The sequence below is a fragment of the Buteo buteo genome, chromosome 9, assembly GCF_964188355.1.
Source record: "Buteo buteo chromosome 9, bButBut1.hap1.1, whole genome shotgun sequence".
NCBI lineage: Eukaryota > Metazoa > Chordata > Aves > Accipitriformes > Accipitridae > Buteo > Buteo buteo.
The window spans coordinates 749,102-769,783 of NC_134179.1; the positions used below are offsets into that span (position 1 = coordinate 749,102).

Consider the following 20,682-nt stretch of genomic DNA (forward strand, 5'->3'; position numbering starts at 1 on the left):
CCATTTCTTGGTGGAAACCGGCTTCGACCTGCAGCCCCTCGCCCAGCCCGGGCGCTACCACGCTCCCCGCGGAGGGGGGGGCGGGAGAGGAGGCGGACGCGCATCCCCCCCGCCACCCTCGCGCCTTGGTAGGTGCGGCGCGGCTTCCGCCAGTGCCGCCATGGCGACGGCGGGCCGGCAGTGTGGGGTGGCGGGTCGGGGCTGGGGCTGAGGCCTTGGGGCAGAGCTGAGGCCTGTGAGGGTGAGAGGGGGCCTGTGAGGGGGTTTGGGGGCGAGGGGAGGCTTCGGGGTGGGGACGCACGCCTGGCCTGGCTTTTCTCAGGGGGGCTGAAGACCTGCCTTCAGGCCGGAGAGAGGCTCCTGGGACAGGAGTTACGGGCAAGGCCTCGCCTCCCTCGGTGGACGCACTGCGGAGGCTGACCGGGGGTTGCTGACAGGAGAGGCGGTTTCCAGCAAAAGGTTCCTTGCCGGTGCCAGGCTTTCCTCTCCGGGCTGCAGGGTGGGCACCACCACCCAGCAGCGAGGGGAGCAATGCATTCAGGTGTCCACCCAGGTGTAGAAGGCCTGCCGGAGGGTAAATTCGCTTGTGACAGGCAGTGCTAACTAACCCTGAAAAATGAGAAATTATATTTTGCATTTCTATATCTAAACAGTCGCCCACGTACTAAAAAAAATCACGATGTGCCTTTAAGCGGAATGGTCACACTGTATGCACTGTAACTGACTAATGTACATGTCCTCACAAAACACTGCCTTTTTCCTTCCTCCCAGATGCTTGTATCTGGTGGTGCAAACAACTTATGAACATTTAAATGCAATCAAAGGAAAAGAAACTCTCCTCCTAATTTAAGAAGTGTTCCAGTTCTTTTCACTCCGTTCTTCTCTGTCACACACACTTTCTTGCTGATAGCTTACAAGTCAAGATGGTTTAAGTTGAATAAAGAGATCATACACAATTTCTTTTACCTCTCAAAAGTTAACATAAAATTTTGTTGCTTTGTCTTAGCTTCATTTTCTTTCTCATATCCTGTTTATACATGATTAGCTTTGTTACCACTAATAGTTTAAGGTAGATTTCTAGCAGTAAGTCATGCATTTGCTGTATCGTGACCTTGATATTAACTGCTTAAAGGAAAAGATGAGAGTAAAGAATTGTTTTAACTACAGAAGGTCAAATTCTGAGCCTAAGCCAATGATACTGCCACAATTCTAGCTTTTAACAAATACAATCATTATTATACAGCGAACAACCTTTTTACGTTTACTCTCGTGTTTTCCAAATACAGGGCTGGTGTATACACCCTCAGTGCAAAACACAATGAATTCTTCAGATATGAAGTATATTTCAGTTTCTTCTCCACCCACTTGCAACATGAATAAAACCCATGTTCCTCAAAACGTACTCATGCAACCAGATTTCCACCCTGCAAATTGGAAAAGACCATCTGTAAGCAAAGGGGACTTCGCCTCAAGTCTGCACGACTCCCAAGAGTCAGACTCTGAAAGCCTTGTTCAGGAGAGACAGTATCAGTTAGAACTCCAGCAGCGGATTCGTGAAAATGAAGAGCTGGTAGGACTGTGTTGTGATGAGTTGGAGAATGACAGCTTAGAAGATAGCTTGGAGGAGATGAGTTTAAAAGAACAAGAAGGAGTTGAGTATGACACAAATCGATATACAAATGGAATACAAAAGAATGATGGTAATGGAAGGTAAGGCACAGGATTTTAGTAGATGAGTAGAATAGTTCTGACACTTTAAAACCTTACATTCCTCAGAATATACATGACATCTTCAATACCAACTTATATTGCCAAAATGCTATTAAGAGCAGCTACGGACTTGGTTACACACCAAGATGTACTGTTTCATCTTACCCACATTCGTAATTATTATACCCATTTCTCCAACACAGCCTCAACTGTTTATTATGTTGGCTGAAACACCAGTGTAGGAGGGTAAGAAGGAAAAGAAAATATCCCTCACAGACCCCTACAGGTTCCCCGTGTACTGGCTCTAGACACTGCATACAGAGGCGAATGCTAGATGCCTGTTTAGTTGCCTCTAAAACAGGCAGGCAAGAAGGGAGGAAGTGGCGAACAGATGCATGTTAACCCCTACTCTTGAACATTGCTGGGTAAGCTAATGGGGGAGCATTTAACGACAGTTTCTTCTGGTCTATTAAATGGCCTATTAAATGTAGATCCCCTCTTATTCCTGTCTACCTGATCCAGAGCTGCAGTCAGTGGATGGAGTCTAATGACTGTAATGGGCTGTAGATCAGGCACTACAACATTTAGCAGTATGTGCTGGCTACCATCTCAAATAGGCAGCCATTGCCATGTAACTGGCATTACCTTCAGATGGTGCAGCAGCTCTGAGATCACGGGCTAGAGGGTTTCTGGAGCTGGGCGTGAAAAAGGACCAGAGAGAAAACAAGAACCAGTACCAACACATGCTCTTTTTGTTTCTTACCGAAAGACCTGCGCTGAGCAAACAGGCTACTTCCTGTAAGAAAACTTAGAGGCAAAAATTGATGGGTTGAATCAATGCAGTTTTGTCCTTATAGCCATATAAATATAGAATTAAAATTTCCAGGGTTACTATCACCTTTAAACATTCTTTAGAAAGCATTAACTTGGTACCTAAAGTAAAATTTAATTTGCTGTCATATGCATAAAGGTTTAACACTGCATAAATTGGGAATAATTCTCAAGTTTAAAGGGATTAAATTAAACCTGAAGTAATAATAATGTGCAGTTTCAATTTAATTGTCTACTTAAAAAAAAATGGCAAACAAATGAAGGCTAAATTATTAACAGCATGCTTTTATTCATCTCCTCAACAGGCAAAATGGCCAGTTATTGAATATTTTATTGTGAGTGCAAATGATGTTAATTGTACTAGAAACATGCTCTAATTTTTAGTAATTTTTTTGACTGAATACTGTGCTGAATGTGAGGCTCTTCATTAAATGGAAATTTGATTTTATTTTGTTTGAACTTAGCCTAGTAAGTACTCAAATGCAGTCCATTAACCGGAGCAAATATCACAGCATATACATATGAACCCCCCTCTCTACATCCATTACTAACCTCGGAATTTGAAGAGGAAACGCTGCATCTGTTTTCTACATACAACACTTTTGTTGATGAGTACAGAGTCCATCTAACCTTTATATCGAGTTGGGGGGAGGAATAAAAGGTGCACTTTTTGTCTGCAGATGATTAGAGATGAAGGAGCTCTTCACACTCATTTTGTTCCCGTGCAGTGACCTGGCCTGCATAATACAATTGAGCTGCTGTGCACACATTTCAGCACAATAGAACTCTTTAGCATTATACTCTGTTATTTGAATCATTGCAATTATATCACATATTTCTGTACTCATTTCAAAATATGGTCACCTATTTCTGTTTGCCTGTGGTGTATGACAACTAGGAATAATAATGTTTTCACCAGTGTAAATCATCTAATTTCTAGTACACAGGATACCACGGCACGAATGCTTACCTGAAATGAAAAGCATTGCTAGAGAAACAGATTATTTTATTATTAGGAGCCACTTGAAATATAGGCATAGGCATGTAACTAATTTAGAAAGGATGAATAAATGATTTATGGAAATGTTAATATAATTAACTATGCCACAGTTTGGAGAATCCAGCAGAATACAGAGCTGTAGGCTGTTCTTGCTTAGACAGCCTCAAACTGATGTTTGTGAGAGTGATTTTACTTAAAAGATACCACTTTTATTTCACACAGCAGTCTTCGAAGAATGAGCAACAGTACTGTCTTTCGTAAGCTGCATCACTTTAAAGGAAGCAACAGAAGCAGTACAATGTATCGTTTCATCTTTTAGTTGATTCTACTAGTACTTATGTTTTCTATGCTAAATTTAGGATAAAGATTGTATTCTACTGTGATCTGAATGTTAGGCCAATTTATCATTCACTGATAATGAAAATTAAAAATTAAGAGGAGGTCCTGCCTAACTTTTCTACTAAAAAAAAGCTTGATAAAACTGTTCTGATCCCGATCCTACAAACAGCCATGGCGTATTCACTGAAATAATTCAGTTGACATAAATAATTTTGTGTTTCCTTTTTTAAATAGGAAACAACAGTCTATGGACAAATATTTCAGCCTAAGATACAATCCTAATTGGAAGAACACAAAAGAGGTAGCAGAATTTTGTGAGGCAGAAAAAGCATGCCAGGTTGCTGGAGGAAGCAGTGTGGACTTTTCACAAGATTCATTTTATCTCCATTCCAATGGCTCCCCAGAAGAAAAGAATCAACAGGAGGCAAAGTCACAAGCTTCATTCTCGGAGTTTGGTACAGAATTACTAAGATGCCATGAACCAAATGCGATGGTCAGCAACGAACCTTTCAGGCTGCATACCAAAAGGAAGGAAGACAGCTATCATTACAAAGCTAGTCCCAGTACATATGGCAGTGCTTTTTCTCTTCAGATTCAAGAACATCGACCACAAAGAGCAAAAAAAGACTTTGTCAGAAAAAATAAACGGACTTTAGGATTACGTTCAGAGAAGATAAATTCCTATCTTCAATTACACAGTAAAAAGCAGGAAGTACTTCATCAAGAGCCGGTAGGTAACTTTTACATGTTTTCTAATCGGTATAAACTGAGGACTCTCTAGTGTTAAAATGGAATAGCTGCATGATCAGGTTTGCAGAGGAGGTAAGTAGATATACAATCTATCATGCAACTGGTAACTTCAGATTTCCAGTGAGAATCTTGTTCATCCTTTATGGAATAATTGACAAGTCCTCAGTGACTCACAACCCCAGTGACAGCCTTGTTACAAGCCTAGTTAAGCTACGTATATTCTTGTCCATGAAGCATGTCACAGAGGTGATCTCTCACTGGTTTTTAATCTTGATGCTAAAGAAATGCTGGCTTCCTTCATATGGAATCTACATTGCACCTTATCAGCAGTTCTTTTTTTGCTGCCTCTGATTTTTCTCTGCTTGGCCAGCATGAATTTGGTAACAATCATCTCTGCAAATAGCATATTCCAAATTTTCTCAATGCAGCAAATGCAAATTGCTTCTAATAGCAGAACACTCGCAATTTTTTAACTGCAGTGGGAAATCCTGATGTCACCATTTGACTTAAAAAGCTGTATTAGTGTTTTTCCACTACATTGATCTTAACAAAAAGTGTACGTGAAGTTACAGTTGAGTTTAAGAACCAGAAAACACATTGTGGTCACACTGCTTTCAAAGGCCATGCACGCTCTTGCTTATCCCTGTCATTTAGGGCCACACAGGCAGGAATATCCAAGAAATATGTGTTAGATTTGCATGGTCAGACAACCCTTTCCCCCTACTTGCTTTCTCAGCCAGACTAAACCTTATATTTGAAATCAGTCAGCAGATAACAGTCATGTATAGTACTTGGATTTGAAGAGCCTAGCTTTCTTATGATTGACTGCGAAATGTCAGACAACTTATATTAAGGATTAAGTGGAAATGTAATTACAGTTCCTAATGAACGATTATACACAAGTTTGTTGCTTTTACTTGCTACTTATTATGAATAATGGGAAGGTGGGAATCGTTGAATCACTCCACGAGTTGTAGCATAGAAAATTCTTAACTTGCAAAACTACAGAGACTTTCTGCTTCACGTGACACATTTTCCAAGGCTAATGAACAGTTGACACAACATTAGAGGGCATCTGCTGACTACATTACAATGAGTGTAATGGTGGACAAGCTTTTTTCTAGCAGAGCTATTAAGAGCACTTGTTTTTTTCAGTTATAATTTGGTTGATGGTAAAAATAATTAGTGTAGATTGATGCTAATTAAAGCTGTGTTGATATGATTATGTTTACTATTTGGGGAGTTCTGAAAATGTTTCATATGTAAGTATTGGAGCCAGGGATCAGGACTTCATTGTGTAGACACTATTGAAAGATACATAATAGAAAAAAAATATCTGTTAAAATCAGGGCTATGTTGTAAGACTACCTTGCTGAAGTAGCCATGGGGACAGCAGAGCCATGACATAGCAGGATCCAGGCAGCATGCATGTAGCAAGGTGTGTTTCTTTCTTTGACAAGTCATACAGCCACAACAGCATCACCACCTACTGTCAGCTACCTTTGTATTTGCTGTGGATAGGCATAGGAAGAAGTACTTACCTCTCTTGTTCTTAATCGGGACATCCATTGCTCCGTCTCTTTGGAGGGGATGAAAGAATGCCTGACAGAAGCATCTTGTTGACCAGAGCTGGCCCATGAGCCAACTTTGGTCACCTCTCCTGGAAAACTGTATCAAAAGTGCAAAACCACCAAGTATGCAAAGAATCAAACAAGCCACATGTCTTCTGCTGGAGTGATCAAACATGTTCTGAACACTGGTTTTTCCTAAACTGGATTATTTTGAGGATGTTAAAGCTGGTTTTATTGATATGATCACTGTTGGCTATCAAGTACTGTGGTAATGAAATAGTGTTTACATTGAAGTAAGTACTTTGCATACTGGTTTTTTCAACTGACATAACATTAGGTAAAATATTTGCAGCCTTGTTCTTGCAAGATTTACAGCGGTTATCTCAGTGCATACAGACAGCAGGCTGTACGTACCAAAACATACCATAAATGTGTGCTGATCTGTATATTTACTAACTTATATTGCATTTTATAAAGCATCAAGTTCTTTGCAGTGTTGCCTGATTCTTTAAGAACCTGATGATGAATTTCTGAGAGAGAGAGAGAGAGAGAGAGTAGTAGTGGCCCAGTCTAGCTCAGCTGTACTCAATATGAGTTGCTTTCCTACCTACAAGCCCCTTACTTCAAAGCAAAGAACATAATGTACAATTTTTTAATGGCTCTAGACCAAGGCACTCAGACTCTCTGTGCACTGCGCCTTACCTCAGTGTAAACACCTAATCAAGACTGCCTGCGCTTCAACAATAGCAGCCAAATGCAATTCGAGAACCACAAGCCTTTGAAGTCCTCACTGCAAAGGCCGGTTTTCTAGTCTGGGATAATGACATGCCATGATTGCTGTCTTTGTTGTATCTTTTCAGTAGAGAAGCAATTATAGGCCTCAATTTAACAGAATAGGCATTACACAGCTTATGATTCTCAAAATGCAATTTCATTTGATCATTTTCTCAATTTGATTGGTATTAATAGAATAGTTCACAAAAAATGCTGGCAGAGGTTGTGTCCTGTTCCTCTTTCAAAGAGATAATGTAGAAGTATGCTTTACCTGCCCAGTAAACTATCAATACAGAGAGTCAGTTGGTTCCACCAAAAACATCTTACTGACTGCAAAGCTGTATCTATCCACAGTTCAGGAAACCTGTGTGGTAACTTTATTTGTGAACTTTTCTAGTCGCAACTAATAGAATCTGCATTGCCATCTGGGGCAATGAGATCACCTGAAAACTCAGCAATAAACCCTACCTACATTTTCCTAGTAGTCCTAATCTCTCACCCCAAAGATGAGAGGCCCAGCTCCCCAGAAGGTTTTAACAATTCCTTCACACTGATTGCACCGTTATGTCTTTCAGTTAATAATTCTCTTGGTCACAAATATCTTCTCAGTGCAAGTTCTCCTGTGTTAGCCAGTGTCACTCTGCAGCGGTGCATAGGTACTTCTACCACAAGCACGAGTCCAGCACATAGTTAGCTGTAGTCTCTTTACAGTGAGACTGGCTAACTGCACGCTTAATTGAGGTCACGCCTGCTGTAGTACTTAGCAGGATAGTTTGGGACAACACAAGTATAAATAAAAAGAAAGCATTGTTTTTCCTGAAGTTTTATAGATTGGAAAAAAAGTTTGATGCTTTCAAGAAAAAATTTCATTATTGCTATATTTACGAGGGTATCGCTTCGCTTCAAAATCTGCAGTGCCAGCAGCTACCCTCAAAAAATTGCTCAAATTTGATTTCCAGCCATCATGCTACCACGACTGCGGCCACGTGAAGATGTTCTTGTTTGTGGGCTTGCTGTTTTGCACAAGCTGTTTGATATTGTTGCCAGGCTATGCGTATTAGTTGTTTTATTTCTGCAGCTACTCCTTGTACTATTCTACCAACATTACTATGTTTTGCCATCTTTTTCTGCATGACTCTATTGTTCAAGATCTGCTGTGGTGTGTGTCATCCATCAATATCTTCGTACACTGGCTGATTGCTTGGACAATGATGATTGTCTAGTTGCTTTTCTGTTATTAGGTACATCCACTGGCTCTCATATAAATGGACAGGCCCAGACATTTGAGAGTTATAAGTAGGTTTCTGTGCTGCATACTACCTGCAATTTTCTTTTCCTCTCTTCTTCTTAAAAGTAGAAGGAATACTCCCTACTACCACACCACTGTTAATTGGTTTTCTGCTTCCTTTTTCATTTGCTCTTTTAGCCGTCTTGTTTTCTTGTTATCTATTGTAAAATGCCTAACTTCAGCATTTTAGCTTTAATAGGAGGCAAATTATTTCTCATTCTTTCCCCAAGACTTTTAAATGCTTTCATCAGGTTGGGCTGTGGCCATAAACATTCTTGGTTTTTAGGTTACAGATCCTAAAACTGTTGATGAAGAACCAGTTTGGAGTGTGCTACCATTCCAGATTGTGAAAATGGAGCCTGAAGACAAATGGTACCTGAAAGCGCAGCAGCTCAAGGTTCCTTTTTGATAGAACATGACAATTGAAATATATATGTAAAAGCATTGAAGTTTGAATATTTAAAGCTGTAATCTCATTACTTTTAAAGTACCCATTACTGGCAATAAATCCTTAGCTATATATCAATGGATAATCACCAAAATTTAATGCATATGCTGCTTTATATGCCGAATGATTTTAAATCAAAATAGATCCCAAATCCCCCAAAATTCTGAGCTCAAAAAATCTTATCTATTTAGGACATTATTTGATTGATAATAATGTAAAAGCACAGACTACTACATGGTTATGTTTGATGCTTCATGAGGATTCTGAGCTAGAACTTAACTACTGTTGCATTACTTGTCACCTAAAATCCCCGTGAACATCAAGGGATTACCATAAAACAGAAAATGTTACAAAAAGAAAAAGTCACACTGACCTCCTCCATACACGAGTCTATAGATCTGGTTTACACTGGCCTTTCAAACCAATGCAATGGGATAGTCTTTGGGGCAATAAAAGAGACCAGGTTATCATCACTGGTGAAAAACCAAGAACTTCAGAACCAGAACTTCAAGCCAACTGGAATTATTACTGGCAAACCTAGTTACTCTCTTTGTATTAGAAGTATTTGAAGTAATTCAGGCAGACTGCTTAAATTCCCTGCTGTTTACTTAAGAGTGGAAGCTGCATTTCTGTAAAGGACAAACAAGATTTTATGCTGCTGTTAATTGTGAGACATGTGCTTTATATATGGATTTTCAGAATGAAGGTGTTTTACAGGACTGCTCATTCCATTTAAATAGGACAACATTGGCCTGGTCCCAGTTTGGCAGCAGTTCATGATTTCCACCAGTGCCACAGTATGCCAGAACATTAATCATTACAGCAGAGGTCGAGCTAACAAATCATCATCTTGGCACCAGGAGTCAGGATTCCCTAGTGATAAAGCTTTCGCCAAAACATTCTGCTCTGTATGTGGATTTAATACCTACCATTAAGTAGTTATTCTGAGTGCATATGCTATGTAGTGATTGCAAGTGTTGCTAACAAAAGAACCCTAGAGAGACAGGATGAAATGGAGGATTTTAGTGCTGACAAAGATTAAATGGACTGCAAATGGATTTGTATATTCCTTGCAAGGAAAGCCATGTCTTTCCTCAAAATGGGCAACACCTGATGCTGTAATTGGAAAGCGATAAATCTTAAATAAACTCCAGATTTAGAGTATGTCAGTTTAGCTCAAGACAGTAGTCCTGGTGTGCTTAAATTCTTAAATTGTTTCTTACCATTTGGATAATATTTTGCAGGATACAGGACAGGGAGGAGTGCTTGATTTAGAAATGAAATCATTTAAATCATTGACATCAGTCTGCTTCTACTGTGGACCAGTCTAATAGTGTGTACATAGCCATCTTTTCCTGAAATTTAGTACAGTTTACTTTCATTAGAGGATAAAAGCCAAGAACTGATTTGGTTTTTGAAACCAGGTGGTTGACGGTAAGCTACCACTTGTCTACAGGATTAGAAACAAGTAGTCCTGTGTATTTAAGGGCACCTATTTTTGCACCTCATTCAGATAAAACTCCCTCATTCCATATTTACCACAGCATCATTTCTTACATATGGTCTGCATCTGTAAGGAGCCATTTTTATAGTGTTCTGCCTCAGAATTTGTCCCAGGCCATTAAGCAGTTTTGATGCAGTAATCTGCATTGTCTGTGCAGCGCCTGAATAGCATCTGTGCTTCTGATCTTGACTAGGGGTTCCTACATATTTTAATTTTAGATTAAGTCTGGCCAGGCCATCACTTAGTCTAGCTATGACCACAATTTACCGAGTCAGGGTTAGATAGAAGCAGCTCAGAGTGATTTGGATGGGTCTAATCCAACTTGTGCAAACTGGCCTAACTCATCATCAGTATGTTAAAGAACTGTTATAGCTGTGAAGGACCAATACGATACCTAGGTCTCTTTAAGGGCCCTTCTATGAGGACATGTTTTGTTAATTCAAAAACCCCAAACCTGAAGCCTTACAAATGCCACAAAGAAAGACTGTTCTCCACACCATACTAGACTTTGGGTCACAGATGCTTTTCCTTTTACACTTCACTCTCTGCTAAAAGCTTACTTTTAAAACTAATTTCCATCATGATACTAATTCAGCCGTACAAAAAATTGCTATAACCCTTTTCTAGTTGTGAGTGTACATGAAACAGGGGTGACTGGCTCCATACATCCCTGATTTTTAAAGGGACAGATGATTATGCACTCCAGCCTGTTCAGGCCTGTTCAAGGTACCACATCAACACATGTTCAAATTTCAGTACATGTTCAGAACTCAGCTTCACTGTAACCTGCACAGCTGTTTAAGGGCTGTCTGAAATAAGAATGTTGTCCTGGATTAGAATCATAGAACATGATGTAATCTAGTCAAAACATCAGTTAATCAGTTAATTTGTAGAATTCTAAGAAATAGCTACATGAAAGGCATTGTGACAGGCAAACTTACCCATACACTTGTCTATTGTTGATCTTAAGGAACATATAAAATAGCAATCACTGAAATTCACCCCACTTTTGATAACTTCTTTTAGGATCACCAAAATAAGTCCTCCCAGAGGAACAAAATAAAATCCAACCAGAGTCTGAAAGGGAGAGCTTTCCCAAGGAATGATAGCCAACAACCACCAGGAAGACCAGCAGAACCAAAGTCTTGGCACCACAGGCACCACCAAATATCAGAATTTCAGACTGTTTCCATGCAGGCAGTGGAGCAAGACAGCAGCAGCACACTGCAGAAATGGCTGTATCCAAGTCCTTCTGTTGGCCCTGACACTAATACAGCAGCAAATTCAGATACTTGCTTAAGTAATTTCCAAAATTCAATACATTTTGTTAATCAGGTTTTTACCACATCTACCTATCCTTTTCATCCAACATTACATAAATTTAACCCAGCAGAAGTTGTATCTCCAGCATATACCAACAAAGAGAACAAGAAATACCAGTATGATTCTCCAAATGGACTTCCACATGACCAGCAACATTTATACAACCATGTCACTGTGCAGCTTTTTGCAGGAGATAACAGTATCAATGGTCAAGCACATCCACATCAGAGGAATATTTCATCTACTTTTAATGTGAATTTTCAAGAATTGGTGAAGGATCAAGGATCACTTCAGGATTCCAAAAGACACATTTATGCAGATAAAAGGTATAAGAACTCTGCAATCAGTAGTTTATGATAAGGATATAAGTGTTGAAACACTATCATAACACTATGATGCCCAGAATAAGTAGACATAGACAAGAAAATGTTTTAAAGTCCAAAATACAAAATTATTTTGCTACAAACCTGCCACTAGAGACTACTACTGACTTAAGATTCATTATAACTATTGATTTTTAAATATGGTATTGGAAAAGGACTGTTCTGTACTCCAGGCTCTCTTGCACATAGAATTTTCCACAAATGAAAGTTTCTTTCTGAAAGGCTAGGAGGTGGAGTTTAAAAAATAGATAGCAAAGAGCACTGTGCATAAACTAAGTCTACTGCTAGCTGCATAGGGTTATATCAAAACTTGCCTTGTGGGGTGAATATCCAGAGTCATTCCAGTGCCAGCTCCGGCTCGCTACACATGGGGAAGGGCATGAAAATCCTTAGTTATGTAGAATTTCACCTGCCTTGATAAAAATGAAGGGTTTATTTCACGTGGACAATTAATTCTTTCAGTACTCAGCAGGCCTGATCCAAAGCTATTTAAAGGCAGTTTTCATTGGCTTAAGCTAGCTTTGCATCAGGCTGAAAGTTTCCCCATCTATAATTTTTCCATGGACAGTTTCCATACATTTGGGTGCAAGCAAAGTCAGTCATTGTGAAATACCCATCTTTCTCATGTTCTCAGTATATTCTGTGAGCAAGGATCATCCCACGTAGAGATTGCTTGTTGAGCTATCTATCTGCTGTATAGAGATATATAAGATTATTATTTTTCCCCCTCTTTTTTGAGGCCTTCTCAATCTTCTGTTCACAGTTCACCAACAGCCCCTTGTACAACCTCCCAATTTACACAAACAACGGAGCGACATCACCAAGAAATCACTGGTTTGACAGAAGCTCACTTAGCTGACAAGCACTTGTTCAGCCTACTTCCACCTATAATCCCACAGGTAGAAGGTGGTTCAGAGGTAGTTCCAGAGAGCGGTGAAGGAAATCGAGGGAAAATAAGCCAAAGCAACTCAGAAGGATATCTCATGCAAATGGAAAAGCAAAACCAGCCTAAAGTCAGCAAGAAGGTAAGCAAATAGATGTAGATTGGACAGTTTTACATTTCTATTTCCCCCTCTGATTAATATTTTTTTCTTTAATAATCCAAAAATCTTAAACCCACCCCCCACCCAAAAAAAAGGAATGGGAACCAAGAAATATTTTATTGTTACAGAGAGCAGACTGACACACACTGACTTGCCCAGAGCATTAAAAACCAAGGAACAAAGCTGGAAACAGAAACTAAAATCATTCTAGTCTAAAGAGCAAGGTGGTTCACCACCACCTCTCCCTATGTCACTTTCAGTCTTGATTAGCTCTAAGAACACACAGAGCAGTGTTTGTCCTTTTAGTTATCCAGTGATAAAATGATTTAGAATAAAGCTATTTGTATAAAGCAGCAGGTAGCCAGGGCTCAGATCTGAGCAAACCATTATCCTGGTCATGCTCATTTGCTATCCAACTCAAATCTCTTGGTTTCCAAGGGAATCAAACTGAACAATAACAAACTTAGAGGATTTGTAAAGCTAACGGCATAAACATTATTACAAGTCTCCTGATGATCCCATTTTGGTCCTTATTAAAACTTGGTTCTTTTTGTCTTTTCTGTGTGTCCAGTTTCATACTGTAACCAGTTAACACAGATGCAGTGGAACAGCATAGAGATATCCCTGTGTGTCCATGACAAATGTTTAAGAAGTTAGCTCCAAGTCTCAGGGCAGACAAAGTAAGCTGAAATAATTACTCATGTGTTTCATCTAGAAGGCAGTTTGTGTATTCCTGCTTGAATGCCTCTAAGAAGAATTAGCTGGATTATGATAGTAACTGAAGGGCAGATTTCCTTCCCTTTCTGTTCCCCTAAGTTCAAACCATTGTTTCTTTCCTGTATTTTCAGTAGCTTTCTCACGCTTCATATGTGAGGAATGCCACAGAGAGTAAGACTGTTTATGTCTCACAGAAGAATCCAGCTTTTCCTAGTAAACAGATGCAGTCATACTCATCGCATGAAGTGAGAAAACCCTGATTTTGTTGCAGACAGCTAAATTATTAACTCTTCATAGCACCTTAAATTAAAAGTTAGGTGTAAGTATATCACAAAAGAGTAGGGATAAATGACACAAAGAAACATCAAATAGAAAATTCAGTGCATAGAGTTAGTTTCTCTGCAGCTGAGTTTAACTTGAACATGCCCTTCGAAGAAATGCACATTTTATTTGCATATAGAAATGTCTTGGTGTTTCTGCATTACTCTGTGACTGAAATTACTATAGAGCCCATCATAATGAGTTTCCACTGACAAGTTTTAAAACATAGTCCACTTCTAAAAATTAATCTAGTGTTCTTGAAAGAGATTAGAAAGATTCTGGAAGTATTGGGGTCTTTGTAGTAATGTCATGAAGTATTGAAATGGCATCACCCATGACTCACCTTCTGCTTTCCCTATGCACTTGTAAAGCTTTTGCTGTGCTGCAGGGCATGTATTTTTGAACTGGCTGTGAACAATTTTCCATTGCAGTTTTGAGAACAAGGAAAGGTTACTGTTACTAATAACATTTGCCTAATTTTTTTACCACCAAAATCAGGTACTTTTATCTGCTTCTCTTGTAACAGTTTCTTTGGAGTTTCATTCTAATAACAGTCAAATGGGTCTCTTTAAGCTGTTGAAAAATAAAGCTCACAAAAGATCATTTTTGACTAAGAAAGTATTGCTTTGTGATTTGGATGATTGGCAATTACCCACCCAGATTCAAAGGAAATACAGTGTAATTTGACTTGTGCAATTAACTCAATCTTTTTGGTCACTTACAGTCCTTAAAATGAGACATGCCAAAGGTAAGACTGAGAATGCAAGTTGAATCCTGCTCTTATCTTGGGCATCCACTACAAGACTTGCTTTAATTATGCTCTCTGTGAAATCATATGAAGGAAAACCTGTTACTGCTCTTTGTTTTCAGCCATGTAGCTCAAAAGCCTACATAAATCTGAATGTGAAGCTTGGAGGCCTTGGACCTGACTATGAAGCAATCAAAGAGAAAGTAAGCAGTCCTTATTATATGATCTGCTTTTCAGTTGTGCAAAGTGAACTTAGGCGGGGAGAATGGCAAGGAAATCACTGCTGAGAAGCAACTTAGGTTTGTCTGGTACTTTATGTCCTTGACTCCAGGTCTAGCTTGAGATCCTGAGGGGAGATTCAAACAGAAGGAAAGACAACTGTATTGTGGATAATTTTAACCCTCTAATTTTGTAGTTCCAGAAACAGGGAGTAGTTCAGAGAATTCAATAGGGCTAATTGCACATCAGTAAATTATACACTCATGTGACTGAGTTGCATTGTCATTCCCGTTGTAGAAGGTTTGCCTAACCTTCCAAGTGGAAGTAAAAGAAGAAGTTGTGTAAACACAAGAAGAAAATAGCTGATTGTGCATTACCCTATTGAAATGGAGACAGATTGTTCAGAAGTAGTATTTGAACAACTGGTATCATTTGACCTGTTCTCTGCTGATAATGAGGGTCTGATAGCAGCTGTGTATCTAAGGTACTGCAAACTCCATCCTGCATGCTTTGAGACGCTATTAATCTGACAACAGGTGCTTTATATGGCATTCTTTATAGAAACATTGTAGGACAGCAGGAAGGAAAAATGATAAAATGATCATCCCTTTGGAGTCATTGAGAAGCCCCTGTATTTTCTTCCTCCTTGTCATAAATGAAACAGAATAGAGACCTGAAATTGGAATGGACAGAGTGGTGCATAGCTCAGACCTCTGTGCGTTTTTAACACCGTCATAACACTTCTGGAACCTGGCATGCCACTGGGGTATCATTGCATTGAAAGGAAATAATTGACATTGGCTGATAACAGGGGCAAGGTAGAGCATACTGCTGAATTTGAGCATAGTGAATTGCTGGAAATATAAAGACACAGAATATCAGTTAAGTAAATGAAGCATGTCATTCAGGGCTTTAAAAGTAAGTGTAGAGGTTTTAAAAGTCATTGCAAAAGCTGACAGAAATGAGCACAGCCCTTTTAGAACTGAACAGATATATTGAAACATTCAGAATAAAGATGCACCTGTTGCATTTCTGTTGAGCTCTATCCTCGATATGGTCCAAGAAAAAGCTCTTAAAAATGAAGAGTGACTAAAAAAGCTGTGCCATTTATCAGGATTTCCCGTTGTGCTCTGCTGAGGAATGATCAATAGCGTAGCCAGGTTAAACAGCAACAGAAGTGTAAATGGAAGACTCGGGTGGAAAAAGTGTTTCATTGCTGGATCCACTGAGACATTTAATTAACCATAGACTTCTTTCCTTTTGTCAGAAAGAGAAGTTAAAGCAACAAAAGGAATATGCAAAGCAAATTAAGGAACACAATATGAAAAGCATTGCTTCTGTTCAGAGGTTACCTACAAAACCCCAGGTCATATCTTCAGTGTCAAGACAGAAGGTAAGAACAGAGTCCCTTTAAAACGCACACAGGGAGGGATTCTGGACTTTGTACAAAGAAAAAGAAAAGCATAAATTTAACTTACAGCAGGCTAAAATAGTTTGTCCACTTTGATTTTCCTTTTGACAACTCTAAGGACTTCTACTCTCATGGGGTGCTGACAAGTGCTCATCTGTGCATCTATTCTGTTATGGCTGTAGATGTATGCCAAGAGTTGCCGATTTCTTTGCCAACAGCAGTCTTCAGTCCATTCATCTGCCTTGCTCTTCATGAGAACGTACCAAGTGGAAACAGAGCAGTACTCCATCCAAGCTACCAGCACTCAGCTTGGCTTAAACAGCTAGTGATGTTTTCCTGGGGAAAGTGTGGGGATAAAGGAGAGTGGGACCCTCCTAGGGTGCACATGCAGCACATGCTCTGCTTCACATCAGTGGTAGAGGCCACACTACTGCAGAGTGCACTCTTCTAATGGACCACAGATATCCTCTTTCTAGTCTATTTTCCACCTGCCTGTCAGTCTCACTCACAAACTCTTTTCACTTCAGTTGCATAGCTACAGTATTTGATCTTATTTTTCAAGCCCACACAACATCACTTTAGCCTTTACTGGCCTTCAAAAATAGCCCAAATGAGCAACGACTGACTACACGACAGTGGCATACATAAACAAACAAAGGGAGCACCTTCTCCCTGTTTCAGGAAGTGATAAAGCTCTGGAAATAGCAAATATTTTATCCAATCAGTTCTGCAGGAGCTCACCTGCCTGGTGCTGAAAGCACGCTAACGGGTATTTCTCCAAGGTGACGAATGCAAACTGCATGCTTCAGGAAATAAGTTTTGGAGTTTAATATCAGTTGAATTCTTCAGTTACTTGCGTTTATTTCCAAACCTCACATAAACCACAAAGAGAAAAAACAGTATTCTTTGGATGTCAAAAGGGCTTTGGATTCCTTCAGAAGACTTCCCAGACACTCTTTCATCAAGAACTTGAGATAATGCAACTTCCACTTGAGATGTAACAGGTGTTTCCAAATACATGCAACTGAAACACAGACACCAGAATATGTCCTCTTTCAGCACGGCCCTGCTCAGCTTCAGTGAGACATGTCAGATCTAGAACAACAGCTTGAGCACTCCTGTTTTTCTTTTTAATTTTGATAGTTAAGCTTATCATGCAGTAGAACGTAAGCCCGGTTAAACAGAACTTACATACTTCTTGTTGCACAATATAGCCTTTACCTATGTCTCACATTCACACATGCAAGTTTACCTATATACTGATACAGAAATACATACTGGGAAAAGCGCATGATAAAAGGAAACACTCTGCCAGTGTGGGAAGTACAGTTCTTCAAGATATGCTGTCCCTGTCAGTATTCCATTACTGTCCTCCTTTCCCTCAGCTTCACGGTATAGTTGTTCAGCATACAGGCACTCAGAGTGTCTGAGGTAGAAAAGAATTGGAATGGTGGTTTATTTCATGCTGCTGTTCATATTCTCAGTATAGTACGTGTGGGTCCTGCGCAGACTGCGTGTTACTGGTAAAGAAATTTCCAGTCACAATAGAATATGCATGGGTATAACAGAACTCTGGGAACTCTGTGAGAGACAATTCTTTGTTTCACTCTGAGACAGTTATGTGTTAAGGGTTGGCATGTCTAATACCAGCCTGACTTGTTCAGAAATCTTTTCCTGTTCAGAACTGTGTTAGCTTTGAAATTAACCCAAAAGGAATTTGGCAAGGGATTATTTTAAATCAGGTTCCAGAGAATTTAAAACAATTACCAAGACTTAATTTCAAAACTTGTTTTAACTTTTTAGGCCTTTCAATACATCATTTCCTTAGAATTTGTCATAGGAGCACTCAGTTTCCGTCCATGTCATATTAGCTTGCAGAACTCCCTGCTATAAGATATGGCTGAGAACAAGAGCTTAATGAGACTGAATAAAAAATATGTTTGTAAACTTAATAGACTCGTGTTACTTTTTCTTTTTAAAGAAAAAACACTGCTTCAGTATTTAAGGTGGCCTCCAGTGGTAAGTGTCAGAAAGCAAATCTCCTTGAGGTGAGTAATTTTGCCCACTGCAGAGGTTTCTTGCAGTCACCACTGAAGCATCTAGTATTGAACGCTGTCAGAAACAAGATCAGGAATTAGCAGAACTATTAATTTGACTCAACAGAGAAACACCTAAATTTTCTTGGAAATATTGGTCAGCTTTTCTCTTAATCAGTTACCCCAATTTTCATGTTTTTAGGCTCTGCAATATGCTAAGACGATTCCTAGACCAAAGACTTCCACAGCAAGACAATCAGATGAAGAGGTGAAAGAGGAACGAGTTCTGCCACAGACTTTAAATGGCGACAGTTTACCTCAAATTGCATCCTTGGAAACTTTGCAAAATAGACACGAGAAGGAGAAGCAAGTTGTAGCTGCTTTCAGAACCCTTCATATCATATAAGTATTTTGAAATTATTAGGGATATCTTCAAGGCAAAAATGTCTGAACTCTTTAATTATGAGCTATGACCATCACATCTTGATTTACCATTCCATAAAGTGGCTTAAGTTTAATCATCATTAAATTTTAGAATCGGTTCTATTATACCTAATTTTAAAAAATGTAAACAGTTGCGTATGTAGCATTTTAAATATGGTCGTCTCCGTTGTTATTTTTCTTTGAAATCAACTGATCTAGCAGTTGTATCTTTCAGACTAATCAGCTGTTGGCTTGCCACAGCTGGATCATTTTTAGACATGTCAAACATATGGGCATATCTACAAAACACTAAAAATAAACATCAGTTTCATTTGATGATCTTAATACCAGCAATGTTTCTCTTTTTGAAGTGCAGAGGAGATTTTGGCAGACTGTCCAGAAATAAAGCCAATAATAATCCATTGCTGGTAAGAAAGAGAATAAAAACGTGCACCAAACATAGCAGTTGGTAATGATACAAAACTAATTACTCAAATGTTACTCTGTTATCTGTTAGTGAATAGTTGTCACATCATGACCAAAATTTTGAAGCTTAATCTGGGACAAGGAAATTCAAAACAACTACTGGCTGATCATGCAGACAATCTGTTATTAGCCAGAAGCAGTTGGAAAATATATTGAGTAACTAAGGATAATTGAGAGCTACATGTTTGAGAGGAAACAGCTTTTAACAGATTAAATCTATAAAAGTAACAACAAACAGATGGGTTTCTTACGATGGTTCCGTTTCTTTAACTTAGTAAATTATGAATTAAGTCAACATATGAAATGTGATTAGAACCCACAGCAAGGGAATTTTGAAGAAAACACACTAAATTCTCTTAGAAAATAGGCTAGTTAAAAGGAAAAAAAACCCAGCAACCTTGTGATTATGTGTAATTGCTTTGTCCAATTTATTAGGTCCCCTTTTGTATGGGAGGAGAGAGAAAATTAGTCTTTGGGCAAGAAAAGGGGTTTGAGTCTCCTTGAAGGAGACTAACAATGGAAAGGTAAGGTGGGGAATAAAAGAGATAATGTCTTTGAAATGGCTTTCTCTTTTTCTAGATACACCTTTTCTTAAAGATAGAGATGTGTAAGACTTAACACATTTCTGGGTTAACATTTCATTGGCTGGATGTCTCACAGGAAAGATAATTTTCCAGTAGGTATACAGTGACATCAAGGCATTGGAGGTATGACATATATTGCTGGAAAAGTCCTTTACCTTTCATTTTTTAGAGTCCTGGGTGAGTTTGACCTAGATCCTACAGTCCTCAGGATGCCTCAGTCCTCCTGAAAGTGGGTTAGTTGCTGAAATACGCCCTGCAGGATCTCCAATCAGGCTCCCAACCTAATATGGGAAAAAATTGATGGCCATACTGCATCTCTCCGTCATGGAAAAAGGACATGTTCCTTTCTTTAAAGCCATCCTGACCCGCCTGAGAGACAGGAAGCTCTCCACCCTGTCGGTTGCTTCCCACCACCCATGCCAAATTAGACTTTTAGACTTCTCCGGCGGAAGTTTGTGACATACATAATCTTTGGGGGAAGCTTAGTGGATGAAGCGTCTTCCAATGTGGGGAATGCAAGTCAGGTTGCAGGGGAGGTGTTTTGCATATCAAAGTGCAGCAGCAGACATCTTCAAATGTCCACTGCAACTTCTGGAACAGGAGCATCCTCTGCCTCAGCCTCCTTTCTCCTCACCCTTGGGAACTGCATTTGCCCCCTCTGTAGAATGTGCATGCCTGCAGCATGATCCGTCAAGCTAGGTTGGGTGAATGTTTCCATGCTCTGCCAGTTGCTGCTTTGCATTTATTTTTAAACCAAATGGTAACACTTTGAA

At 39.4% G+C, this 20,682-nt stretch overlaps 1 protein-coding gene across 3 annotated transcripts; it reads left to right on the forward strand.

The window, feature by feature from the left end:
• Positions 1-160: 160 nt before the first annotated feature.
• Positions 161-19,856, forward strand: JHY (junctional cadherin complex regulator). Of its 3 annotated transcripts, none has more exons than XM_075034820.1 (9): positions 161-241; positions 1,287-1,710; positions 4,115-4,610; positions 8,550-8,660; positions 11,242-11,864; positions 12,661-12,946; positions 14,873-14,953; positions 16,237-16,362; positions 18,619-19,856. In XM_075034820.1, the coding sequence occupies exons 2-9, from the start codon at positions 1,319-1,321 to the stop codon at positions 18,820-18,822; spliced, it is 2,319 nt and encodes a 772-aa protein (XP_074890921.1). In that variant the 5' UTR covers positions 161-241; positions 1,287-1,318; the 3' UTR covers positions 18,823-19,856. The 3 variants fall into 3 exon arrangements, with proteins under 3 accessions (XP_074890921.1, XP_074890919.1, XP_074890920.1); XM_075034818.1 differs by having other exon boundaries at positions 12,685-12,946; XM_075034819.1 differs by lacking the exon at positions 8,550-8,660.
• Positions 19,857-20,682: the final 826 nt, after the last annotated feature.